The sequence below is a fragment of the Filobasidium floriforme genome (genome assembly GCF_021052385.1).
Source record: "Filobasidium floriforme strain CBS 6241 chromosome Unknown HD553scaffold_23, whole genome shotgun sequence".
NCBI lineage: Eukaryota > Fungi > Basidiomycota > Tremellomycetes > Filobasidiales > Filobasidiaceae > Filobasidium > Filobasidium floriforme.
In genome coordinates, this window is record NW_025763644.1 from 92794 (window position 1) to 118281 (window position 25488).

Sequence of the window (25488 nt, forward strand, 5' to 3'; positions counted from 1 at the left end):
TAACATAAGCAACGGTTATCATAACTATCACACATGGGTTGTGTTTACAAACGATCTAACGAGAGTGAGAGTTTATCTATCTTGGACTACGATGTTCAGTAAGTGTGAATAGAAGGTGATCTTCATTGAGCGGGGCCGTAGGCGTATCGTCGGCCAAGATCAGAGAGTGTCCCCGTGGAGGTGACCAAGGAGTTTCCGTTATCCTTGTCGCTGTTTCATATTATAGCCGAACAGCAAATGCCATGCCAAAGCACAGGATCATTTCAGGACCGGGGTATGTTCAGCCGTCCTGTTCATCCTCAATCTAGACTCAAATCGATGGGGACTTACGAGCCAGCGGTGACGAACACGTCGAACCAGGCGTACCGATGGACCCATTCGGTCGAATCAGCCCAATCCATCACTACAGTATCCCCGTAAACACACCGACAGAACAAGTTAGAATCAGCCTTACTTCTCCACCAACCCTCATATCGTTATGGATAGCATTGTAATTCGAAGTTTCGAACCCGAATCCGAATTTCAAGGAAATTTTGGAGAGCAGTGTAAAGTCGAAAAGGCGAAAAATCAAAGGGCAACTCACGCGCACGCGCATAAGCGTCGGCCGCTTCGGCAGGACACCCCTGGGCGGTCGATAAGTCCCTACAGTCCATCTCGACGATCCAGATCGGGGTGCCGTTGGATGCACCGAAGAGGTTGTACCATTCGGTCTATGGATGTAAAATGAACGTTCGAGACGAGATGAGGAGGGAAGACGGTGAGCGAGGTGGTTCCCAGCGGGATATCAGACTGAGAAGGGATGAAGGGACTGACGATCTGTCCGATGGACTTGGTGATGTCCGTACCGTAGATGGCGATAGGCAAGAAATCGATAACGCACCCTTGGTCACAGGCGACGTAAAAGTCCTACATCGTCTCACAATCATCGCACCGCCGATGATGAAGGTAAAATATATCAGTCTAATCGACTCGTTCTAAGGGTGAAAATGCGTGACTGACGGTGTACCACTTTTTCGCCACCTCGATCGACCCGGTAGTGTCTTGGGACATGACGGGCCCACCGATCTCGTAGACTCCTTTCATCCCGTTCATGACCTCTTTGTGGATCCCAGCGGCGTTCTCGGCGGTGATGTTGGCCCTTTCCGCGAGCTATCAAAGAAACAGCAGCAAAAATACATAATCTTCTGTCAGTGCCTGAGCGATACTTTCTATCCTCGCGACAGAATAAAGTCGTTGCACAGTTCTCGCTCACGTGCGGCTCGTAAAGACTCATCACAGAAGTAACCCCGAAACCCCATTGATCTTTAGCCTCCCGGAATCCGCTGATCGTATCGTTATCCCCTCCGAACAGGATCGGGACAAAGTCGAGGACGGCAGGTACGAGCTCCCTCTTTGCGCTCCAGTTCCAACCCCTATCAACGTCAACGGTAAAGGAATCAGCATGATCGTCGAGGGGATTGAACTTGAGCTGAAAATAAAGGAGGATGCGCACCAGCTAACTTTGTTTCCGGGTTGCAGGAAATCCGACGCGCATTCTCCGGAATCCTTCATCCATCCAAGACCTGCTTTACCTTTCCCAGCCTCAGCCGGAGCCGTAGCGTTGCACCCACCAGGTGTCTCAGCAGTCGGGACGGGTTCAGATGCCGACATGGACATGGTCCCAGTAGGCACTACGGTAGGCAAGATGGAATATCCACTTTCCAGGACGCTGGTGATCGGGACGATCTCGCCATCGGTAGGAACCCCCTGACTAGGATCGGCAGATGCGGTCATTTCGGCCTGTGTGGCGGAAATTGCGGTCTCGGTTGCGGTCTGCTCGGGCCCATCGGAAGTGACAGTCTTTTGTCCAATGACGTCCGACTGAAGAGGAGCCGACTCGGCGGTACCGGTACTGGTGATTCCTTCAGGGGGACCTTGAACGGTCGCAGTGGGCTCAGCAGGGTTCATACTGGTCAGTCTCGAATTCTGTGTCGCCTCTGCGGTACCAGTGGAAGATCCAGCCAAAATCGTGGAAGCTGTCTCCTGAGGCGGGACGGCGTCTTCAGGCAAGACAGCCGAAAACTCGCTGGTGATCACCGCAGGGGGAGGAAGCGAAGTAGTAAGCACATCTGGGCTGACGACGGTCGTCCCTTGTTCGCCGGTAACCGCCGCTACAGGAAGCTGGCTCAAGGCCAGTCCGACACTAGTGGTCGACATGGGAACCTCCCGGATCAAGGTCAAGGTGGTCGTCTCGGTGACGGTCTTTTCGATGACGGAAGCTTGAACGTCAGTTTCTCCTACCGGAGCTGCGAGGACTAGCGATCGAGAGGCGGCGAGCGCGCTCAAGACGGAGAAGAGTACGTGAGGCTGCATGACTGAAAACGGACTATGGGGGCTTGAGGAATGTAGGAAGAGAAGGGTAGCGCCAGGCTCGTGGACATAGGATGATCGATTGAAGTTCCGAATCATGTAAACTTTGTTTATCGATAACAATCATGGGTATCGATCAGACCAAATATATACTTGTCTTCAGACAAAGGGAAAGTAATATCCTGTACCGACGCGCTTTCAAGCACACAAAGGATAAAGTTTGCCTTATGAAACAGGGTCTCTATATCAGGCGCAATCCAGTCCCTGTTGCCGCGCTCCACATTTGCTGCGAAGGGATCCTTTGACATGTTCCGCGCCGCCAAACAAGGGGCTCAATGATGATCTTTCGGGGGCCCAAATCAGGAGAAGGCCTTTGACAAGGGATCCATTTAACGTATCACCGGTTCCATATCACGATAAAATCTTTTTACCGTCGTTCATCGCTGAGCTGAGTATGGTGAGTCTTGCTACACACAGGATCTCGAAGCGAGACATATGAGCGAGGTCGCTTTCGGTAAAAGGGAAACCCGAATGTATAGATCCCCTACTGCCTCTTGGATTACAACCTCGCTTGAAAAGACGAAATCATCAACGCGATTAGACGAGTAACGATGTACTGATGATGAGGTACAAGTGATTATATGCGAGTGATCATATACGAGTGATTATATGCGAGTGATCATATACGAGTGATTATATACGAGTGATTATGTACGAGTCATTATATACGAGTGATTATGTACGAGTCATTATATACGAGTCATTATATACGAGTGGTTTTCTTTGATATGTAAAAGCTATTTCCTTAGCTAGGAAAGGTTGAGGCCGTACCTTTCGTGGCTCACGAAAGGTACGGCCTCAACCTTGCCTTTGCTATCATTATACCAAGGCACACAAGTAGGATATGGTTCTCCTGCGAGTATGGCTATCTCCTCCAAAGCCAACCGCACAAAGGTTGTGCAGTCGTAGCCACCGACAGTAGTGTAGCCGCCGGACGACGCTCTGTGATCGACGTCAAATCCATTAGCAGCCACTTGTGATATTGATTGTATCCAGATTCTTACATGTAAAGCCTACGCGCCGCCCTACTAAATGCGTTGTGCAACTGCAGTGGAGAGATCCTCAGGTCGTCGAAAGATCGAACATAGCTCTTCATAACATGACCGCCGAGAGGCTGCGCCGTCACCCAGAGTCTGTGTTGATCGCCTCCCTTGTAAGCGAGGTGGACGGTTTTGCCATTTTGCGATAATCGATAGGGTGCGGTAATCTGCTGTAAGAGTCCAGCTTCCTCGACTGTCAGGAACGCATGAGCGTCGCTATATCCAAAACCGATCCTATACGCAGATTCCATGACATCGCTGCTGCTCTCAAACAGGGCTAAGTCAGAACGCCTCAGGATTGCCGCTGTACAATACAGTGAGCTTTGAGCCTTTGTCAGCGATTTGTTATTCAAGCGCAGACGTACCTGTAGGCATTCTATTCAGCCCATTTATGGGGTCCGGCAGAATACTTGTCTTCGTAAAATCGGCATCCGAGGATACAGCGCAAGGCTTTGTGAAGAGCGTCCATCCATCTTAAACCATACGCACTATACGCCTAGCAAAACTGAAGATGATTCTTAGCATGGTCACTGTAACGTCACTCACCACCGCAATCTCTGATTAACTACCGCCACTGCTCGGCTGATCATGATTGACGAGAAAGGATGTTCGCAAATACAATGCATGATCTGGACTAGGGGTGGGACGGCAAGCGCGCGTCGCGCCGCTTCGATGCAGGCAGCGCCACATACATAACTACAGTCGCTGATTGGATTTCGTTCTGACTGCAGATGATTCATCCGATGATGTAAGTAGCAACGACATACGTCGTCGATTCTCTTTTCTTTTTCTGCGTCATATCCAGTCTCCTCACACTACTAAAGGACCGCGAGATCGATCGATCCCCTTCAAGACAACATCGAGATGAGACGCATCTTTCGCACCTCGTTACCGAATCTCAGTATGGTCACCCGTACTTGTTCTCACTGTCATCCATCAGCAAGAGAGTTTGCGGACCGACCGGTCATGCGAGAACTACCCTGGCCCGTGCAAGAATGTCGGTTGAACGGGCGAAATGTAGTAACAGGCCGCTACGGCCATCTCAAAACCTTTTACTCCGGGCTATCGGCCAACCCTGACGAGTTCGGGGCTCTGGTCCAGTACATAAGCGTTCATCACAAGGTCTACGAGAGGAAATATCAGGAATACATCATCATGCACGTCGTCCTTCAGGAACATGGCTACCTCATACAACTGGAGAGGTTTGAGCACAATGGCGGAATCACTAGCGAGCGAGTATTGTGGCAACGCGCAACGCCGGCAGGGCTAAACCGGATGATGGTGAGCTTGTTTGAAAGTGTAACTCACTACCTGATCGACAGTAGTCTCATGAGCGACAATCTTACAGATTGCTGCCACCTTCCGGATGGAAGTTGCTTCTCGACTGGAACTTGGGAAGGCTATCGAAATGGCGGTGGCCGTAAGCGCGGCGTCTGATTCCAGAATGTGGGCTCGAGCGATCCTCTATCGCCAACACCTGGCCGTTCCAAGCTGCCCCGTCGAATGGCGAGAACCCGCCTACGACATGACTTTCCCTACGTGTATCGCCATAGATGACTCGTCGCGTCTACGCGAAATCTTGCTGAGCGCCGACTTCGGGATGACAGTCCTGAACGAGAGAGAGAAGCAAGCTAAGGGTTATCTGTCGGATCTCGTCGACAAAGCGTTCAACTTTGTTCGTAAGGTCGGCCTAGCCGTCGATGATAACATCGAGTGGTACTTCATGATTCAGGCGGAGATGCCCACTTGCAACTCGAAATGGTATCGCGAGAACCATCTCAGTGAGTCAATGAATCCGAGTCAGCTGTTCGTCGAGAACGACTGGCCTCTGAACGACATTGAGCTGATGAATATGACGTCTTTCTCTTTTCAGTCCGGATACCGATATATGAGCTGGAGGCAGGATATCTCTCTTCAGTGCTACCGTCGTTACGACCTTATCTCGGTGAGGAACAACACTGCGCCAGTTAGACGTCGACGGGGAAAAGACCGTTGACATTGCCTCTCCCGTTTCGCGCTTCAGAACCCTTCCGACTCGATGATTAAGCTGCCCTCCTAGTGTACCCCTTCTGTTTTCCGATGGTAGGGGGTTTCAGATCTCAGATATTGGACGTCGAAGGGATCTGAAAGCCATACTCCCAATGTGGTCGGATGTAGGCTTTAATGGGCTGCGAGTTTTTTCTGTGATGAGAGCAAGGAGTCAGCGAATCTTGGGGATCACGCCACTCGAGGCAAGATCAAGATCGGCGTCGGATGTATTCATTTCCCTATTCAGATGATCTGGACGAAAGGCAGCGCCATATAGGGAAGTCCTCGGGCAATCGATCCTGAGCCTCCAGGAAAGGCTCGTCCGTGAACATTAGGTTGTGACGCGTCAACTCTTGGCTCCTGCGAATCTCATCCGATTTCACGGCTCAGGTTGAAGGGAGATATCGATCGGGCAACAGGGGGATGAGATGGCTATTCAAGTTACCATGGTCGGTTTAAATTGCATGCGTTTCACTCATACCTCCGGTAGCGGGGAAACGACCCGTCGAAACGCCTTTTGTTTCGAATTCATCTCGAGTCGAAAGTAAACCATGAAACATGGTAAGCTAGGAGTTCGCGCGTTTCAGAATCACGCGTTTCACTTCATTCTGCTATGAATCATGGTTGAACCTATGGCGAGAGCATTTCCCCGATACCACTTCAACCATATAAGGGGAAGTTAAACACCTGCCAGCATTGAACGCAGTACTCTCCCTATCTTCTGCTTCCTTTCCTGGGCTGAAAGGCCTTTTCAGCACAAAGGATCGGCTAGACCCCTGAAACAGCGCGCCATCCGCTTGGCAACCCTGTTTCGTGTAGAGTCCATAGTCTGACACTTGACAAAGGGAGTCTGTTCTGGACGGAGTACTTGGTTTAACAGAGAGATATAAGGGCCAGTCAACGTGATCACACCTTTCACAGATAATTCGAATTTCCGTGTCTCCCATCACCCCTTCTATTGGCAAACCTTCTCGCCTCCTCCTTCGTTCAACGGTTGACCAGGCTGCGCCTGCCCCATTTATCGCTCGTTCATACCAATCTCTCATTCACGCAACTCCAGCGCAGTCTTCGATTATGATTTACAACTTGAGCGCCGTACTTTTGGCGTTGTCTGCTAGTGCAGCGTTGATTCAGGCTAGTCCTGTGGAGGTGCAGAAACGCGCCGGAGGAGTAAGTGCAGAGTGCATCGGCTGGCGGAATCCAACCTGATATCTGCTTCGATGATCAAAGAAAGCGGGAGTAGGCTGGCCTCGACGATGTGCCAAGGAGAAGGCGGCGTCATTGGGATCTGGGGTGAGGTCATGCGAAGTGTACGGATTCGAGAGCGACGATACTGACGCTGAGAGCGGATTAGGACTTGGCTTGGTACTTCAATTGGGCGCCTAGCACCCCTGGGAACATCGCGGCCGAATTCGTCGCTACGGTTAGTAATCTTGTCGGCCGTGAGCCTTTGCCCATATTTGCTAAAGACGGCATTCACAACAGATCCATGACGATCAACCGCACGACTCGCCTGTCCCCCCTGTTCCAGCGGGCGCAGTCGTTCTCGGTTTCAACGAACCGGACCGTGAGTCCCATGTTGTAGACCCGCTTCCTTGCGCAATGCTGACTGAAAGCCTTCCCATTGTCAGAGTGTGGTCCCGGGCAAGCTTGTATGCCAGATATTAACACGGCTCTGGATTCGTGAGTTTGCGAAGTGCTGGGAAGACCTTGAAAGCTTCGCTGAAACTCGCCGCCTGACAGATGGATGCGAACTATGGTCCCGCTTGCCAACAATGGTCACAAAATCTGCTCGCCGGTCGAAGCCGGAGACAACGGTTGGCTCAAGAAGTTCATGGACGCTTGCAAGAATCGAGCAGGCTGCCCCATGCCCACTTGCGTCCGCGCTCATGTGTACCAGAAATCGGTCGACGCTATGGCTGGTTATCTCGTGGGTCCGCCGCACCAACGACCCGTCACTTCTAAGCTTACTAGACCGTTTCCTTCAGACCAAGGTTCACAACACCCACAACCTTCCCATATGGGTTACCGTCAGTATCACATCACGGTTGATTGATGAGACGTCTCTCGATGCTGATATTTTCTCTTGTTGCCTGGATCGTAGGAAATGGCGGACCACAACTTCGGAAGCGGCGGCCCACCTGACATCCAACATGTGCACGACTTCATGGGTAAGTCGCTCTTGAAAAGCACCCTACGTTGTCAAGGCGAAACCTAACGTACGAGAACTGGTTGCGTCTCGACGCAGGTGCCGCGACGGAGTGGCTCGACAACACCGATTGGATCGAGCGTTACGCTTGGTTCGGTGCTGGTGAAGCGCAAGACCTTTACGGCGTCAGCACCTTGAACAGGTTGCAATTCGACGACGGAAGCCTCACTGCTCTGGGTAGGCAGTACGTCGGAGGGAGGCACTCCTAAGGGAACCGTCTTGGTACGATGATCCTGGTGGACACCACACAGGTCATCTCGTGCCCCTTTCAATCGTTGTCTCTTGTATCGCTTGCCGCTTCCGCGCGTCGTAGCCTTGTCCAGCCTGCTTTGCGCTCTACGTCGACTGTGATTCCCTTCTATGAACAATTTCACTGCCTTGCGCAAGTCGTTGTCGTAAAACAATTGTCGTCATAATCGTTCCGGCGGTCGATCAAACCATTCAGTATTACAGTCACTCGCCCTTAGCCTCAGCAGCCGCCCTTTTCCTCGGCTTCGCTCGCGCCTTCTTGCTCGTCCCCGGCTGTCCCTGTGTTTGAGCCTTACGCTTGAGATCGGTCTTGGTCTCGACCTTGGGTTTAGGAGCAGTAACCTTTGGCTCGGGAGCAGGCTTGGATGCCGGAGGAGGAGGAGGAGGAGGAGGAGGAGGAGGAGGAAACGTGTAAGGGAGTTTGATCTGAGCCCTGATCTTCTGCTCCAGAGGGAAGGGGGCAGCCGGGATCGATTCGGGGACGACGATAGACCAGGTCGAGACCTCCGGGACAGGGCTCTGGACCTCCTTGATCGTGCGGGGGAAATAGGCGAATAGCTCTTCGAGCCACTTGGCTTTTGTTTCCCGGTCGACCCATCCGTCTCTATCGCACTGTGTGTAACCGAGCTCATGACAAGCCGTCATGATCCTGAACAAGTGCTCGTAGTCGTCGACGTCGGTCGCCCCGCCCCAATCTCTGGAATCACCGAGACTCATAGTATTCTGCCCGATAAACTCGTCGAGGTTCTCGAGGTTGTCCAATTTCAGCAATTCGGGTACTTCTCCCGTTATGGGATCATCTTCCTCGTATGCGTCTTCAGAGCCGAGGGAATAATCCGAATCTGGTTCTCGCTCGGATTTCTCTTCTACGCCGAAAGGTTCGGTCGGGAGGTCACACGTTTCTCCGGCCTTTATGCAGACGGAGCATCCGATGGGAAGGGATCTAAGGACGACAGTAATCAAGAAGAAACATTATTGGCGATCACAAAAAGATGGCAAAAACTCGCCGGCGACTTACGGGTACTTCGCGGGGTCGACCCTCAAGCAGAGACCGTCAATCTGCTGGCATTTCGTGCATTCAAAGCCTGACTTGGGCTCCCGGTACTGGATCGCCCTCAGCGCAATTTTGGCGGATTTACTGGGTGGCTCCTGCTGAGCAGCCATCTGATACACAGCTAGCATGCCAGTGTGGATATACTGGCCGGTAGCCGGCCAGCTCTGTGCATACTTGGCCTTTTGTAAGAGTTCGTCCAAGGTGAATTCGACCGTACTTCCGGGCGAAGATTCGAGCAGACGTCGAGTCAATTTGGTAGGGTGCTTTTGTATCTCGAATGAGTTCATCTTTGTAATAATATAGTGATGACTTGAAGTGGTTTGCTTTGCAGAATTTGCAGCAATATCGATCGATCAAAGGTAACAATTGAACCCTTAAGCTGAACTCATCAGGGACGTTGGTTGTCGGCGACAGCGCCTTGAACTGCGCGTCACGTGAAGAAGGTCAGGAAATGGCTCGATAGATCGGTAGGCTTGTATCTGTATATCTGGAGAATAACACGCTAGACTATGCGAGGCTCCAACTATCAGCCCATCCAGCCATTATAAGGCGTCCCGAACGAATTGGGCATCTCGTGAGCTCGATCAACGCTCGGCCATACGGCATGAGCAGGATCGCCGTTATAATCCGTCAACCGGCTGGAGAAATCGGGTCCGACGACCTGTTGTTGATGGGGCGAAGGAGGACGGCTGGGCATGAAGGACGCCAGCATATTTTCCAGCTCCATATTATCAAAGTTGACCGTTCCCATTTGCGGATTCATGCCCAAGTTCGTCGCGCCGCTGACTTCCATCGGGAAAGCTCCGAAACGAGGAGTTTGAGAGTCCCACTCGAACAAGTTGCCTAGGTTTCCGTAAGCGAGGTCCATTGCCGCTCGATCGTCGTGTACGGTCGGTTCGTGTACGTAGTTGTTGTGGAAGTTCATCTGCATCGGCACATCGGGCGACGTTATCGAGGGTTGCGAGGCGTTTGACGGGAACGGTTGAGGCGCAGTAGACGGAGTATTCGTTTGCACGTCGGTGGTGAGCTTTTTCACGACCCGATGTAGTCCGTGAGCAGCGCTTATGACTCCGGACGAGTCCTGGATTTCCATGGGAGACGGTACGATGCCAGCTCGTTTCTCCTCGAGCTCGGCTACAGAAGTGATGCGCAGTCTCAGCGCGAGATACGTTATTTACGCTTCGAGACCTCGAAAGGGACTCACCTAGTAGCTGGTTGATTACCCGTACAGAGCCCTTGGCAGAATGGGACATGTCTGCTATCTGACTGATCTGTGCTACTGCCTTTGTAACCTCTTTGCGCTTGATAAGTGCGTCGCCGGTCTCCAGATCGCCCGACGGGGTCCGAAGCAGGTCGATCAACACAACGACGGCTGCTACGGTGACTGTATATTCGCAACGGATTGATCAGTCTATACTGTCAAGGAGCAAATGACCACTGGGTCTCACCATAGAAGAGCGGCATCCACCATCTCTCCAAAAAGACAGCCGTTCCGAAATCGTCAGACATGAGCTTCAAGCAATTCCTGGCCGCCTGGATGCACTGCTGTCGAGAATAGTCGTACCTGCGACGAAACATGTACCTTGGTAAAATCGACTGCAGGATTGCGCGACACGCCTACTCACTTGCGATCTTTGTAGCCTCGCGACAACCATGGTCGATGTAGCCTCATCAGCCTCGATTGACCACTCAGGTTGATGATGATCTTCTCCCAGTAAAACACCATCATCCTCGAATCCTGAGGTGGCGGTTCCAAGTTGTCAAAGTCGCAGGAGAAAAATGCCGGGAGGTCCGAGATGGCTTTCCGCAGATCTGTATCGACGCTGAGGCTGTAGAGGGTACGAATCGTATAAGCTTCGGATATCGGGAAGTCAGCCAGATCATTGACTTACATGAACGAGTAGGGAGGATGAGGGGACGCATTCGCCTGCCAGATCTGCCGTTGCGAGATTTCGGCAAAGCGTAGTCGAGACAGCTGATACGACAGAGACGTTCGTTCGGAAAGTGGCCTCGGTCTCAACGGCTGGCCTTCAACAAGGTCCTCGTCGTTGATATTTGCAGGAAGCGCGGTTTTGACTATCGACGCAAGCTGAATCAGGCAGAGATCGAGACGCCCCATGGGTACCATCGCGCTCACTCTGATCGGGTTGGATACTGCTTGAAAAGTTGTATGACGGTGCCAGACTCCAGTCCATGAACACCAACTGAACATCCATCGGCTCGTAAGCGGCCTTCGAAATGAGATAGGTGGGCAAGGGGATTCTACTCACGTTCCACCAGAGCCGTCGACCGACTTCCCGCTTGATCAAGCTTTCCCAAGGCGCTTTCCATACCGGAGGTTCCTCGCCAGGCTGCAAATCCGGTTCGGCACCTAGTCTCGACAACCCCATGCCTTGACCCATCTGGCGAAATGATTGCAAGATCAACGACCGCGAACATTCGTAATTACGGCTGATCGCTACGAACCTTGATTGCCGCTCCCAACAGGCTCCATGCGGCGTCGGCACGATCCCGCGTGTTCAAGAAGATCCCCATGAGTGTTATCGTCTGTAAGTGCTCTATGGTGTGTATCGCCATAAAATCGCTTTGCCACAAGCTCTATCGGACACAATAAGAGTTACCGACTGATCATGCGATTCCGTCCGCCAACCAAACGACCAACTTACCCCTCGAGCCGCATTTAGCCACGTTTCGGGCAGGGTATCCCGCTCGTGCTGTGAGAAATGCTCGAGTGCCTCTGTCGGGTCCATAAAGTACAGCCCGAGCTATATTAATCCATTCGAATCAGCGAATGGACTGACTGACGAGATCCTGTACTTACGCAAAGGATCGTGAGGTACAGGCTGAGAAAGGGTGTATACACTTCTTGCACGATATTTTCGGGTGGCGTATCCCACATCTCTTGACATTGCTTCAGAAACGTCGGAACGTGAAGACCTGTCCGTTGCAAGATGCATCCGATCAGGTTCGCCAATCTTGAAGCGATCATAATATCGCTCAACTCACATCGATGAAGCCATTCCACCCGTTCCAAATACTGCTTGACCAACAACTCGCCGCGCCTTCGATCGGGCACCACGCTCAAGAGAGCTCTGACGTAGACGTCGCTCCGCTGATAGAACAGGCTGAATACCTCGGTGGGATCGAGCGAGTCTAGGATGGCCGAATTGACCTTGCTGCTCGATGCCTTATTCCTAGAGACCTGAACCTGACTCGGAGCACGGCCGTCTTTTACTCCTGACGAACCAGATCCATTCAGATCCTCTCCATTGGTGCCTCTCATCATGGCCAAATCGTTGGCAGCGATGAATCCAGCTGTCGAGCCGCTGAAAGACGCTCGAAGGGCACGTTCCATCTCGGCGACATCTTCCCTATTATTGTTATTGCTACCAGAGACGGACGTTCTCCTCGCCACGTCTCCTCCACTCTGCGGCACGAATTGGGAGGCCAAATTGTTCCCTGATGCTCCCTGACCGATATGACCGGGAGGTTGTTGTTGTTCCGTCTTCCTCTGCCCGAAAGCCAGGTGTTCAAGCGTCAACGCCGCACCCTCGGTATCGCTGTCGATATCCAAATCTCTATGTCTGTCGGACGACGACAAGGGAGCGTACCCGTGTGTATGCCCTGACGAACCGCCGGTTTTCAGACCGTTTTCCAGCTTGGGAACCCCGGCCGCGGTAAGGCTCGTCCCGATATGTGTATGAGCATGTTGAGACGACTTGGGTTTCGCCTTGGTCTGAGGGTTGGCGACCAGGTCGTCTAGCGTGCCGGGGGCGATGATGCCCGATTCCGCCAAGAGGGATTCGAGGACGGAGAGACGATGTTGCAGAGCCATGAAGTCCGTTGTGGATGCGCAGCCGGTTCTATGAAAGCAATGACGTGCAGATGAATCGGAAAGAAAGGCAGGTCAATTCAGGCTGGACCGTCCCATTTCCTCGATGCCTGAGCGTCAATCAGACTCACGTCGTCGGGGTATGTTTTTCCACCTCTCTACAGATACTCTGGTCGTTCCGCGAAGTACAGGGACCGCAAGGGAATCTACGTATTCGGTTCCGATCAGCCACTCTGTCTCGCATCCCCGCTGTTCAAGTGCCTCTGGAATGGGTACTTACTTCTTATCACACTTGATCTTCCTACGAGAAGACAAACAAGGGTCGACACCCTTATAATCAGCTGACCATCCTGGACACGAAACTCAAAAGTCCTGACCCTGCACAAGCGGAATATATGAAAGAAACAGGCGGGCGCCAAGGCTTACCTCCTCCGACACTCGGAACAACTCTGTACTTGTCTTCGTTTCTTCTCCTTCTCCTTCCCCTGACCTTGTTCTTGATTCTGAACCTGACTCTGACCTGGATTCTGACGAACCCCCAGATCTTGGTTTCCCATCCCGTTGTTAATCGAGGTCTTCCCCATGCCCATCCCAACACCCATTCCCTTCTGCGTGACTGGTACCGACGCCGACCCCTGCATCTGAGGATCGGTCGTCGAATACTTTCGTTTCTTCTGCACATGAACATGCTCCGTCGATCCTCCTCGACCAGGTCTAGGTCTACGATGTCCGACTCCGACCTCCCGGTCGCTCGTCTCATGATCTTCCAGGACCATCGGGTCTTCTTCTTCGTCCTGATCTTCTTCCTGGTCATGATCGTGATCGTTCTCGTGATCTTCTACATCTACGTCATTCTCATCGACATCAGCGTCAGCGTCGACGTCGGCTTCAGGATCTACGTCGGCGTCTTCGTTGTGTTCGTCGATATCGCCAGGATAGCGAGAAGGGTTTGAATAACGGAGATCTGGTCGGATTTGAGGCCGAGGTTGTTTCTGTTGAGCCGGGTATTGGTGTGGATACGGAAGTTGTTGTTGAGACTGAGGCGGTAACCGACTTGGAATTTGAGCTTTTTGTCCTTGTACCATCCCTTGTCCCTGCCCCTGTCCCTGTCTCACAGATCCCTGCCCCGACCCCGACCCTACACCCAGACCCATGTTCAGAGCCCCGATCTGACTCTGACCCAGGATATAATCGTACTGCCCATACCCCGTCATGATTGGCAACATCGACAAGTCCTGTTGGTTTACAAGTTGCTGTTGATGTTGATGTTGATGTTGGTGTTGATATCCTGACGAAGACGACGTTCTCCGCTGAGGAGGATGTGAAGGGACCGAGACGTTCGTGCTCGAAGCTCCTTGAGACATGGGCGGTGCTTTCGCCGTCGATGGGTTGGGTATGGACGGCCTTCGAAGGTTACTTTGGTTATAGCTTTGGTTGTTATTATGATTGACCGACATCCTGTGGACAACTTCCAGGTCGAACAGTCCGATTGCAGGCGTTTAGGTCGTCGGCCTGACCCTGACCTCAACTCAGCCGGTCCGAAACGATTGCGCACCCGTTGGAGACCTAGTGGGAGGATGGCGTGTCCTTGACGTCGAAGCAAGATTTCTCCTCGCTCGGCTGCAATTGTGACGACTCTAAGCTGTAACGAATACAATATCTAGGTATCTAGAGATGCTCTGTATCGATGAATTGAGAGTTGGAGTCTGGCAGGTCGACGTCCATGACCCAATGTGCCTCCGCAGAAATCGAGGTGGAGGTACCCGGTCGATCACCGGCAAGCGAGCGAGAATGCGGGGCAACGAATGACAGTCGATGCGTTGTGGTCATGCCCCTCAAAGACAGCCAATTCTCACCTCCTAGCTCCTCGATACACTATATAACAGCTATCTAAGCTAGATCCTTGGGTGACACGACCAGCCATCAGCCTGCACTCGGTCGATGTTGAGCCATAAAATACTGTCCAACATGTCCAGAGTGGTCTTGCGATCTGTGCCGTTCTCTTTCAATCACGTTTAGCGCAAAAAGGACGAAATACTTCCGTTCTCATCGTCGACCAGCTACCAGTGTGTTACAAAGTCCCTCACAAGAGGTCGAGATGTCTGGTGAAATATCGCAGACGCAGACCACGGCCCATATAATACTCCCTCAGTCATTCCGGCCACAGGCGGGACGAACCAGACGGTAAGACTCAGAGCCTCCTGAAGAGGGCGCTTTCGAGACGCAAGCGTTCACCCCGACGACCCAAGAGACACATTGAAATGCCTCTGCAGAGTGTTCAAAAAGTCGTAGTGGATTTTGAGATTTCTTTCGATGTCGAGGACTTCAAATAGGGCTTTAAGAATGTGCTGTTTCGCAGCGGCGAGCAAAGGTTTGACTTCCTCTTCGCCCCAAATTTCGATTGGAGAGGTGGTCTTGATAACAACATCAACAAAGGAGATAGACATGTTGTGCGTCTTATAGGGTATGCAGTATGTGAGCGTCTATAGGCTGTAGTCGAATTTGGACATCTAGATCGATCGAATGGGTACAGAGAGAACGAGAGATACATACATGCGCACGATCGTCAACATGCGGTCCAATTCATAGATTGATCAACCCTCAAATAGCACTGCCAAGAAGAAGTGTTTGGGTCAATCCAATGAGACGGACGAGGACAGCCTTGTCAGTTGCCTCGACGCGATAGCCCAGGACACATTTCTCTACATGCACAGGTGTGCTGGTGTCGATCCCAGTGACTCCCTTCAGTTGCAAGCGGCCCGAACCACTTCGCAATAGATCTTTCTCGATGTCTTTCAGCGCCCTACCGACCATCATGTGGTAGTTGCTCACGACGTTCTTTCCCTGACTCGGGGGATGTACGATGGCCGGTCTCCGGATGAAGACGCAGCCGTCTATCGAAGGGATCAGACTCGTCATACTCCTCGTCTTCGTCGTTGTCGGATTGACGGCAGGTAGCGCAAATCACCCGCTATGCTCGTGCATCTTCTTTGGGAGACCAACTTCCGAAGCGCGGTCGACCCAAGAACGCACGCATACGGGGAAAGACTCCTCAACTGGGACTCATGGACCTCTCTCTCCTGCAACTTCAAGCAAGCACACGGAAACATGTCCGAGTGAATCCATGGCCTACCATAAACAAACTCGACTGATATTGCAGACTCACCCCCACCGCTCTTTTTCGTGTTGTGCCGGGCAGCCTCTTCCGGTGGCAAGGTGAAGTAGCAAGACACCGTACGTCATATCTCGAATCACACACCCAGCATGCTTTAAAGTTCAGGGATCTTGTCAATATTATCTGGATCGACTGTTTTGAGGCTTTGTCTGATGAGTCTCGTTTTATTTTTTATATTCGCAAACGCTGGGATCGACGATGTACGTGGATTCAACGACAGCGCGTGGAAGGTGATTTCTAAGCTATTCCTACGGAAGACGAGATGAAACTGAACAGGTGGAACCGACCAGGGAGGACTTGACGATGATGCTCGGTCGAATTCGATGGGCGCGAGCGTTTATCCGAGCTTGATCGACTCTGACTGCTTGGACCGTCCAGATCGACTTTGACTGCTTGGACCGTTTATCTTGCGGTTCCTACTCCACAGCCCCTGTATTGATGAGCAGCAAACAAGACTTTGTGCCCGTGTGGATCGTCCTTTGCCGGTCTTCCCGGGTAGTTCTCCTTCCAAGTAGGTGTCATCAGCGCCCGACTAGTTCAAAGTCAGCTGGTCTACGATCTCGAATGCGTTATGAAGGGACCCGGGTGCCGCGATCAGGACCAGATCAAGATCTGGGCTGACTGTCTGATCGTCCGAGGATGCAGGAGTCGGTTCGAACAAGAGACATTGCGATGATGATCCGACTCAGACAAAACGACGCCTCCCTCTTTGAGATCTGCCGATCACTGATCACCGATCTGTCGTGTTGGCTTCTCTCCTCCTTCCCGAACCGGCGGGTGGCTTGTGGCGGAAGATGGCGGGATCTATTTTTACGTGATTGTTCCATGGAAAGAAAGGTACGCGTCCCGATTCATCAAATCAAGGTTTCAGCGGAAACGAGCAGGGAGGCCGGAAATCTGGTTCCTCGACCTGCATTTGTAAACAAAATGGCTCTTGTACCTTCTCCTCCTTCCCCCTGCCTGTCCCCTTCTCTATGACCCAGGGGTGGATCGCTCGGTCATTCAAAAAGCCTTCACGACTGGAGATCGCCTCGCCAAGGATGACAGCCACACGCAGAGATTGTGCCTATAAGGCAAAAGTTGGCAGACGATCATCGCCTCTTGTGCAAGCGAAATATCTTGGATGTCTTCCAAACAACTCGAGTATATACATCTTTGAGGCTTTCGTCTCCTAACATACCATCGGCTGGCCCGCGATTCCTTCTGGCAAGGACTCTTATTCAGCAACTTTCTTTTTCTGGTCATTATGGTCGCCTTGCTTCAAGTTCCGGCGATCGCCGCAACCACGCTCCTTTTCGCATTCGCTACCCAAACCACGGCTCTACCGAGCAATTATCGGCTCGAAACTAGAGCCACACTCGACCTTCCTACCGGCTGGACCGACGTAGGATGTGTCAAAGACTACTCTGCTCGAATCTTGTCGTCATACCAGACGAGCAGTAGCACGATGACACCGCGGTTCTGTGCAAACACCTGTCGCGGTCTCGGTTATGTGAGTTTTGGTTCACGCTCATCAAAGTCTAGTGTATGAGCGAATACTGAGCGGACACCTGCGTTGCATATCACAGTCATGGTCGGGAACTCAAAACGGTGTCCAGTGTTTCTGCGCGAACTCTGTCTGTGGGTTTCGCTCGAGTTGCGATCGATATTGCTATTGCCTTGAACAAAACTGATCATCGATGTCGTTGACTTCGCCCTCACAGCTCGACAAGACGTCTCGACCGGCTGCACTTCGACGTGTTCTGGAGACAAGGCACAGACATGTGGAGGAAGTTGGAACATGAACCTCTATAGGCATAGTTCGGCAGTAACTACCACCGCCGTATCCGTACAGCCGAGCACTTCCACTTCTAGCAAGCCGACTACCTCGACGGTCGTACAGCCAAGCACTTCTGTCAAGCCGACGAGCACATCGACTTCCACACGGCCAACTACGACGGCTCAGCCGACCACTACTTCTACCTCGGTTCGAAGCAGCACAACCGTCAAATCTTCCACTTCGACCCAAGTACCCACCAGTACAAGCGTCAAGCCTTCTATCTCGACCCAAGCAGCGGCTAGCACAAGCGTCAAGCCCTCCACTTTGACGTCCACGGCGGTATCGTCGATCTCGACCTCGATCGCTTCTTCGACTTCGGCTGCGCCTGCTGCCTCTGCTACGGCAGTGAACATCAAGATAGCGAGCAGTAACACCGAGAAGAAAGTATGGGCTCAGTAAGTATCACCTGTCTTTCCCGCTACACTGCCAATTGCTGACACATCCGAATTGATAGCCATATGGTCGGCAACACCTACCCATTCACTTACGATACCTGGGTCGACGATATCACCCGAGCGCAGAGCGCTGGGATCGATGGATTCGCCCTGAACGTCGGACCTGATGAATGGCAGCCTTCCCGGGTTGCAGATGCGTACCGCGCAGCCGCTGCCCTCGGCTTCAAGGCAAGTTGAATGAAAAGGGGAACCTGAATCATGCACGAATCGCGGTCTGATCTTGTATCTTTGTGGGAAATTGTAGATGTTCTTGAGCTTTGACATGTCTACCTTCAACTGTGTGACCGACGAGCGGATTGTCTACTTCCAGCAATACATCTCGACATACCTGACTCACCCGGCCGCCGGAAAGTACAACGGCAAATCGATCTTGAGCACGTTCGGTAAGCGACTGACTTTGGTATTTGTGCGCAATGTCGAATTTCGGCTGATATATCTGTGCGGGAATATTCTGGACAGGTGGAGAATGGTGTACATGGAATCAGGGTAGCGGTGTAGATGCCGTCAATAAGGGATGGTCGATCATCATGGGCAGGTATAGGAACAACACCTATTTCATGCCTGCCTATACCATGGGTGATGGTCCTAGTAAGTCGGGCCTTTTACGACGCCATTTCGCGCTGTCGCTTACGACGAAGCTACTTACTCTCAGGGAGCTTGTCGCAATACGATATCGATGCCGAAATCAACGTGAGTAGCTTCTCCTTCATGAACGATCGGAAACGTCTCACTGATGTCGTCTGTGAATCTTTGACAGTGGGGCTGTACGTATGGGCCTGATCCGTACTGAGGACGGTCTGAAACTGACATATGCTCTTGCCATACAGCTGCTTGGCCTAACGGTGATACAGACCTGACTCTGGACAACGACAACTACTGGTTGAGCTATCTCCCGAACCAATACGTCGCCACGGTCTCGCCCTCGTTTTTCACACACTTTGGCTACAAGGTAATTTTGAAATCTCCAACTCGTTCACATCTGGAATACTGATCGCTATCCTGTTGTCTAGAACTGGGTTTACCGAAGCGACGACTTCTTGTTCTCCCAGCGATGGGAAATGCTCCTCGCTACGAGGGACCAGATCAGTCAGGTGGAGATCATCAGTTGGAACGACGTGAGTACCGTTGATCATATCAGGCACGCGCTGCTCCCTGAAACCGCAACCTTTCGCGAACAGTATGGTGAATCCCATTACATCAACGTCATCAACGGAGACCAACCTCCCGAGAGCAAGGTCTGGACCATGAACCCTGACAGTGAGTCGTGCCTGTCAATGAAGTTCTAAATCACAATTCCAACCTTTTCGCGCGCTATAGTCGATCACACTCCTTACTTGAGCCTGCAAGCATTCTACTCGGCCGCTTGGAAGAACGGCGCCGTACCAGCCATCACGCAGGACAAGGTCTGGTTGACCGCTCGACCTCATACCATGGCAGCCATCGGTACTGCTGACTCGGTTCCTCGACCTGATGGATGGGACTTGGTGAGCCCTTTGACCCGCCCTTGCTTGCGGGGTGAAACGCGAGCTGAGATCCTATCGCAAAATACGTTTGTAGCAAGACGACGAGTTTTACGCTCAGGTCCACTTGAAAGCGGACGCCAGCATCGTCGTCTCGACGAAATCGGCTAGTCAGACGCTCTCTGGAAAAGCTGGTATCAACCGTGTATCCATGCCGCTCGAGGTAGGCAGTGGGATCAGGATCCAGGTGGTCAGTAGTACAAACGTTTCGAGATCGGATTTTTGACAAGCAGATCTGATGAAACTCGATCGTTCGGTCTTGCTCAGGTCCGCGGTACTTCGACTGTCATCAACCTAGCACCTTCCTTTACCTTTACCGACAAGCCTGTTACCATCAGTCATAGTAAGCCGAGTAGCTAGTTATATATTTCGATATCTCGCTCACCAGTTCTCGCCCCGCAGATTACCTTATCTGGCAGAGCTAGAATTGTTGCCGTACGCCAGGCATGTCCTGTATCATATAAGGATAGAATACTACATCTCGCCAGGAGGACAACTCGCTACCTGTATCATAGCATCAGTCACTCGTTTATATAATCATTTGACTCTCTTCCTCTTCCCCTTTCTCCTCGCTGACGTATACCCGGACCCGATGTTCAGACCTAGGTCGTTCCGGCTGAGCTTTTGGCAAGCTCGTAGTAATTATCGATACACAAAGTTTACATAAGAGATCAGGCAGCACTCCGAAACGGGAATCGAGTGTGGCGATCTGGGCCTCCGTCTATCGATTGCGATATTCGAATTTCCCGCCTGTTCGCGTTTCCTGCCCTGTCGGACACTCCCCACACGTCGACGTCGCCATCAGTCCCGATGGCCAACCCGGGCAAGTCCGACTAAGTGGTCTTCTCTTCAACCGGGATCGCATTGGAGGGGCCGGGAATTGTCGCCATCTCCAGAGTTGCCAGGGGAATAGACTGAGAGAGGGATTGGACCGGTCAACTCGGAACTAGTCAGCGGACCCTGTACCCTATTCGTAAAGCTTATCGAACACAAGGATGAATAGAAGTCCAAACTCGAATACAGCGATGGCAGTTGCAAAACCTAGAGCAGCCTCGGTTGCTGGGACCCTTCATTGCCCGTCCTCCGAAAAGATAACAGCCTGAGCCAGAAGCGCCGTCCCGACCGCCATAGCCGATAGGAAAGCCCAACGGGTTTTCTCCAGGTCCGTGAGGTGTGCGAGCGAACCACCTTGGCTAGACGGTTGGGACGTCGAGCCTGAGAGCTTATTGATGAGCCGCACAGGAGCCCCGTTGTAGATCGATAGGATCGCCTGGATGATCAAGAGCCATGCCAACGTCGGGTACGGGTGGGGCGGTAGAGGGATGCCTAGGAGATAAGCCGCCGCGGCGTAGATCAAGGCGACTAGCAGTAATCCTTCAGATACTCCCATTGCGCAAGGTTCATGCAGATTCGGAAGGGGATTGACTGAGGAGGTGTTGAGCGCTGGGACGGATTATCGCTTCGATGATCATTCAGATGCGTCATGTGCGTCAGACGATTTCACGCCCTCGTCGCCCTTGTCGCTCGCTCGGATCCGATCGTGTTCGCCCGGAAGCATTATCGGAAGCTGATATAACGGCAATCGTGACGGAAGCATTTTGAATCGGTTCCGTCCTTTCCCGCCGAAACGATCGCCAAGTGCCGTACGTCGACGTTTATCGAAATGTTCATCGTCGACCTTGATCGATGTCTCCAGTATCTGTGGATCTGTGGCCATTGTAACGATCAGCCACAAATTAAGAGGTACAAAGACCATCTACCCCACAGTTATTGCATTCTGCGATCTTGCCGGCCACCAAGTCAGACCGCGATGGACGATCGCGTCGCCGGCGGCGCTGGGACCGAACGTGCGGATTCATATGATCGAGAGGACGGGACACCTTTCAAGAGGAAGAGGTTGACAGTGAGGCGTTTCTCCGACCAAGTTGCTGATCTAGGCATACCTGGCGACGAAGTGAGGTTGATCTGACTCCCTTTGGCCTTCCTTGGTTTCGTGGTTGTTGGTAGTTAGCTTGTCTACCTTGGTGAGTTGCAGCGCGAGCCTTCTGCTTTACCTGTCTCATCGTATCATCGCTCACCAATTAATCACGCCTCAAAATCTTCGACCTATCTGAAGCAAACGCCGTAAAGCCAAATGCAGCAAGACCCGGCCTTGCACCACCTGCGTCCTCCGTGACGAAGGCGATCGATGTGAATACGATGATGGCACGGCGTCCACCCCTGCGCAACAGCTCGTCACGTGGGACCACTTCCTCTCGCTCCAAAACAGGTTGGAGAGGATAGAGAACATCTTGGAGATACCTGATGGGCCTTCTGGGAGTGCGAGTGCCGCCGGGGGTCATGAAAGCGGGACACATCGCGACGTACACGGCAATATCAACGGGCTCGCGACAGGAGGCTCCAACTCCCCAAGTAATCCCCGGAGTCATCCTCATGCTCATCGCCATGACGATCCTCCTTCCCAGAACCAGTTTATCAAGCGTTATCACCGTCTGAACGAGCTCGAGGATGCCGCCAACACGCTGGAGGAACTCGCCGTCGCCGGTACACAAGCGAAATCTCCGAACGAGGTGAAGCCGCGAGAGATCGGCAACGGACCATATCGAGACCCGCGAGCACAACCATATCCATATGCACCGCCGCGGTTTCTAGAGCCGGAACAAAGACTCCCGGATCAACACCCTCATCTCATGCTCTACAACCAAGGTCAACGGGCAATCTCGCCCGACCTCGGCCTCGGACCTGCAGGCCAATCTCAGACTGCCCTCTCGTCCTCTGGTTTCCCGACCCAGGTTCTCAACCGAAATCAAGTATCGAGCACGAATAGAGTACCCTCGTTCCAGCAAAATTCTCAGCCAACAACTCCAGCGACTCAAGCGGCACCGTTGTGGCCTTCGATAGCTTGTCCGCCCGAATCTTTCAAGAAGGGCGATATCAGGTGGATGAGGAACATGAACGAAGTCTTGCAGGCTATACCGGGTAATCAAGTCATCATCCCGTTGGTCAACGAGTTCTTTCTCGAAGCTAGGAGGTCTTGTGAGTATCCTTAGAGAGTGCAATCGATCGTTCCCATTTCTCGCCACCTTCTTCATGGCTTCGTTCCTCGCTTCACGCTTCCTCTTCCCATCCGCCACCTCTGCCATCCTGCTGATGCGCTGTATATACGGATTGCGTGACGACGACTCAGGGCATCCGTTACACGAAGTTCTCGTCAGGGAAGAGTTCCGGCAGTTCTTGACCCATCGGTCAGATCCTGGGTTCGCCTTTGATCCAGCTTGGCTAGCTCTGTTCTGTTCGATGCTCTGGTCAGTCCTGTTCCCCTGTTACTAGCGCGTGCCAAATCAAGCGATGATGTAGGAAATCCAAGGGCTGAAAAATCTCGATCTATTGGCATGGGACAATCACAGTACGAGCGCCATCGATATTCAAGACAATCCCGCCTCGTTTTCTGCCAGTCCGATCGAACTTCAACGGATGGACTTGTCCAGGCTGTCCAAGGACCTTCTATTGGCTTCGGACACCGCGCTGCTATGCTCGGATTGGATGATGAGGCCGCAGATGAGGGTGCTCTATACGTACCTTGTGAGAGTTTCCAGATCGTAAGGCGAACAGTGAAGGCGTCTACGAAGAACGGTCGCTAATCGAGCGCAAACGTCGATAGTGTCGATCTCGAGATGATGACAGGAGTCGTCCCCGGTGCGTATCAGACAACGATCGTGGGGACCATGGCTGGGTGAGTCTGTCCTCATTCGTGCAGTATGGGCTGCATGCCGACCGCGACACGTGGGCAGGATCTGCAAACTCTTGAACCTGGATCAACTCGGCTCGGATCCTCTCAAGATGCCGGACGACGATCCCATGTTGCCTCCCGGATCGAGCACGCTGAAACGTCAGCTCGCCTGCCAAGCTTTCAACGCCGTCTTTTTCTACGACACCTTTAGCGAATTTCGGCAGGGTCTCAATCGGAACAGCCTGTCATACGCTTTTGTTGCTGGTAAGTCGGTCATGCCTTTGCTCTCGAAGGACTTTCGAACTGATATCGAGGAGCTCCATCGGTATGGACAGGCTCTTATACAACCGAAGCCAGTCAGAATTTCAAGGAGACGATGAATACCACGTCAATCGTGCCCCCTCGCCCGTTGACCGAATACACGGAAAACACCTGGGAAGTGCACAAGCATCGGCTCGCCATGCATTGGCGCCGTACTTCGGAAAACTTGGCGGTAGGTTTCGGTAGCAAGACGTACGAGACGTTGTTAGCTCGGGACGCCGAGCTCCGTGAAGAGCATCGAGAGTTGTTGGACATCGAATTTGTCGGAATAAATCCCAACGATACCAGTTTCGGGGTTATGGACAGGTACGTGATTTTGTTATCCTGTCATCTTTTGGACGCGATCGAAAGTTGACGTACAACATGGCATACGCCTCGTCAGTGGATATCATCAAAGGTTCCTGAATCTCCATCGACCCTTCCTCATAAGGAGTTACCGCGAACCGAGGTATATCTACTCGCAAAGATCATGCGTGGAATCATCGTTTCGCATTACTTCTCTGCATCGCGAGACATTCTCTCGACCGGGACTCAAAGGTGGGCGAGAGATGCAGCATGGTGAAAATCCGTGGCTGATAACGCGTCTGTCATAGCATGGTACCTGTACCGCCACCACCTGTCTGCCATTACGGTGCTCTTCATCCATGCTCTACACACACCATATGAAGTACCTCGGGTCAAATCGGAACTCAGAATGTCGCTCGAACTCTTCGAAAAGTCCAAGGTCTGCAAGCTACCGTCGATCATCAGGGCCGCAGGGAGAGGCGACAGCATCATCTTGGCCATGCTGCAGGTCAGTCCATATCGCACGACCGAGGTTGTACTGCTGATGTCGTACGGCTGACCGAACGGTTTGGTCACGTACAGATGCTGGAATCACCCGAGCGAAGCGCGAAATCGATCGAACACATCATGAAGGATGTGGTCCGCAACGTTTCGACGCCGAAAGCGACCAAGAGCAACGCGCCATCGACCTCGACTAGCAATCCGGCCTCGCAGGGTCCATCGCCCGAGGCCCAGGCCGATCCCGTCAACCCGGTCGCTCAAATGTTCATGTTTGACGATACCGACCGCATCCTCCAGGCGTTCGAGACGAGTCAGACCGTCGACGAGATGAGCGGATGGATACCGGCTCGGCTGGATCCGACGATACCTTACGAGACCGATCAGGATCTGTTGGCGTCGATGTTAAACTGGCATGCGGCAGGATCGTGAGTCGCTTATAATGATGTCTTCGGCGTGAAGCGGTTCCAAAGATCGAGCTAACACCGTCGCGTCAACCCAGGTATCCTATTGGTCCTTTGGAACCGTCCGTCTTTAATCAGAGCACATTTTGAGCGGCAGGGATGCGGACTCGATGGCGGCTATTCGTTGCAAGCGGAAGTTGTTTCAGCATACAAAACAGGAGAGTTCAGAATACTCTCTGCTGATCGTCCCCACCCCAATTCAGGTCATGGAAGTCTATTGGATACCGAGTTCTTCACCGCTGTATGGGTTGCACAAAGGTGTGACTGCAAGGTGATCCAGCCAAACGGGGACTGAACAAAATAATATGATGACGATCCTAGTCCACTCGTTTCCATGTCCGTCCCTCCCTCTTTGTTTACTTTTTCGGAGGTTGCGCCAGCTTGATCACCCTCGCGACGG

At 52.4% G+C, this 25488-nt stretch overlaps 8 protein-coding genes across 8 annotated transcripts; 4 read left to right on the forward strand and 4 right to left on the reverse strand.

The window, feature by feature from the left end:
• Positions 1–122: 122 nt before the first annotated feature.
• HD553DRAFT_362457 (glycosyl hydrolase catalytic core-domain-containing protein) lies at positions 123–2375 on the reverse strand (the record flags this gene model as incomplete). The annotated part of the gene is made up of 7 exons (XM_046183993.1): positions 1493–2375; positions 1253–1412; positions 1000–1149; positions 814–906; positions 584–710; positions 331–403; positions 123–210 (listed from the first exon to the last, which is right to left on the reverse strand). The coding sequence occupies exons 1-7, from the start codon at positions 2350–2352 to the stop codon at positions 123–125; spliced, it is 1551 nt and encodes a 516-aa protein (XP_046033637.1). The 5' UTR covers positions 2353–2375.
• Positions 2376–4229: 1854 nt separating this feature from the next.
• On the forward strand, positions 4230–5420 carry HD553DRAFT_352348 (uncharacterized protein; the record flags this gene model as incomplete). The annotated part of the gene is made up of 3 exons (XM_046183689.1): positions 4230–4730; positions 4798–5230; positions 5323–5420. Exons 1-3 carry the CDS (start codon positions 4314–4316, stop codon positions 5418–5420), a joined length of 948 nt encoding a protein of 315 aa, XP_046033638.1. The 5' UTR covers positions 4230–4313.
• A 615-nt stretch (positions 5421–6035) lies between these two features.
• On the forward strand, positions 6036–7895 carry HD553DRAFT_326210 (glycosyl hydrolase catalytic core-domain-containing protein; the record flags this gene model as incomplete). The annotated part of the gene is made up of 9 exons (XM_046181677.1): positions 6036–6038; positions 6399–6647; positions 6832–6900; positions 6963–7044; positions 7109–7160; positions 7221–7407; positions 7466–7507; positions 7582–7648; positions 7726–7895. 9 exons carry the CDS (start codon positions 6036–6038, stop codon positions 7893–7895), a joined length of 921 nt encoding a protein of 306 aa, XP_046033639.1.
• Positions 7896–8028: 133 nt separating this feature from the next.
• On the reverse strand, positions 8029–9359 carry HD553DRAFT_124170 (uncharacterized protein). Its single transcript, XM_046176529.1, has 2 exons — positions 8954–9359; positions 8029–8878 (listed from the first exon to the last, which is right to left on the reverse strand). Exons 1-2 carry the CDS (start codon positions 9274–9276, stop codon positions 8140–8142), a joined length of 1062 nt encoding a protein of 353 aa, XP_046033640.1. The 5' UTR covers positions 9277–9359; the 3' UTR covers positions 8029–8139.
• HD553DRAFT_288604 (fungal-specific transcription factor domain-containing protein) lies at positions 9321–14476 on the reverse strand. The gene is made up of 14 exons (XM_046178300.1): positions 13248–14476; positions 13102–13122; positions 12953–13027; positions 11996–12852; positions 11811–11926; positions 11656–11754; positions 11456–11587; positions 11260–11391; positions 11127–11193; positions 10882–11065; positions 10615–10818; positions 10438–10553; positions 10194–10373; positions 9321–10123 (listed from the first exon to the last, which is right to left on the reverse strand). Exons 1-14 carry the CDS (start codon positions 14276–14278, stop codon positions 9516–9518), a joined length of 3822 nt encoding a protein of 1273 aa, XP_046033641.1. The 5' UTR covers positions 14279–14476; the 3' UTR covers positions 9321–9515.
• Positions 14477–16978: 2502 nt separating this feature from the next.
• Positions 16979–20347, forward strand: HD553DRAFT_352351 (glycosyl hydrolase family 71-domain-containing protein). Its single transcript, XM_046183690.1, has 15 exons — positions 16979–17488; positions 17565–17616; positions 17700–18210; positions 18270–18438; positions 18515–18653; positions 18730–18858; positions 18923–18960; positions 19028–19034; positions 19098–19219; positions 19281–19385; positions 19449–19527; positions 19588–19754; positions 19828–19980; positions 20058–20133; positions 20193–20347. Exons 1-15 carry the CDS (start codon positions 17243–17245, stop codon positions 20213–20215), a joined length of 2016 nt encoding a protein of 671 aa, XP_046033642.1. The 5' UTR covers positions 16979–17242; the 3' UTR covers positions 20216–20347.
• A 512-nt stretch (positions 20348–20859) lies between these two features.
• HD553DRAFT_345207 (uncharacterized protein) lies at positions 20860–21180 on the reverse strand (the record flags this gene model as incomplete). The annotated part of the gene is made up of 1 exon (XM_046183074.1): positions 20860–21180. The coding sequence occupies one exon, from the start codon at positions 21178–21180 to the stop codon at positions 20860–20862; it is 321 nt and encodes a 106-aa protein (XP_046033643.1).
• A 1179-nt stretch (positions 21181–22359) lies between these two features.
• HD553DRAFT_124282 (uncharacterized protein) lies at positions 22360–24862 on the forward strand. Its single transcript, XM_046176530.1, has 8 exons — positions 22360–22826; positions 22978–23095; positions 23198–23389; positions 23452–23523; positions 23582–23784; positions 23856–24147; positions 24224–24378; positions 24435–24862. Exons 1-8 carry the CDS (start codon positions 22481–22483, stop codon positions 24683–24685), a joined length of 1629 nt encoding a protein of 542 aa, XP_046033644.1. The 5' UTR covers positions 22360–22480; the 3' UTR covers positions 24686–24862.
• The last annotated feature ends 626 nt before the right edge of the window (positions 24863–25488 follow it).

What these genes read in the sequence shown, in the direction of transcription:
- HD553DRAFT_288604 (XM_046178300.1), bottom strand. Translation starts at nt 14,278, where the DNA reads ATGTCGGTCAATCATAATAACAACCAAAGCTATAACCAAAGTAACCTT. An exon ending in GGTGGAATGGCTTCATCGAT is followed by an intron (nt 11,927 to 11,995) that starts GTGAGTTGAGCG and finishes TGCAACGGACAG; the next exon opens with GTCTTCACGTTCCGACGTTT. An exon ending in TGTACCTCACGATCCTTTGC is followed by an intron (nt 11,755 to 11,810) that starts GTAAGTACAGGA and finishes GGATTAATATAG; the next exon opens with CTCGGGCTGTACTTTATGGA.
- HD553DRAFT_124170 (XM_046176529.1), bottom strand. Translation starts at nt 9,276, where the DNA reads ATGAACTCATTCGAGATACAAAAGCACCCTACCAAATTGACTCGACGT. An exon ending in GTCGACCCCGCGAAGTACCC is followed by an intron (nt 8,879 to 8,953) that starts GTAAGTCGCCGG and finishes TGTCGTCCTTAG; the next exon opens with ATCCCTTCCCATCGGATGCT.
- HD553DRAFT_352351 (XM_046183690.1), top strand. Translation starts at nt 17,243, where the DNA reads ATGGTCGCCTTGCTTCAAGTTCCGGCGATCGCCGCAACCACGCTCCTT. An exon ending in TACCATGGGTGATGGTCCTA is followed by an intron (nt 18,859 to 18,922) that starts GTAAGTCGGGCC and finishes ACTTACTCTCAG; the next exon opens with GGAGCTTGTCGCAATACGAT. An exon ending in GTGGGATCAGGATCCAGGTG is followed by an intron (nt 19,981 to 20,057) that starts GTCAGTAGTACA and finishes GGTCTTGCTCAG; the next exon opens with GTCCGCGGTACTTCGACTGT.
- HD553DRAFT_124282 (XM_046176530.1), top strand. Translation starts at nt 22,481, where the DNA reads ATGCTCTACAACCAAGGTCAACGGGCAATCTCGCCCGACCTCGGCCTC. An exon ending in CTTGTGAGAGTTTCCAGATC is followed by an intron (nt 23,390 to 23,451) that starts GTAAGGCGAACA and finishes AAACGTCGATAG; the next exon opens with TGTCGATCTCGAGATGATGA. An exon ending in CTCTCGACCGGGACTCAAAG is followed by an intron (nt 24,379 to 24,434) that starts GTGGGCGAGAGA and finishes CGTCTGTCATAG; the next exon opens with CATGGTACCTGTACCGCCAC.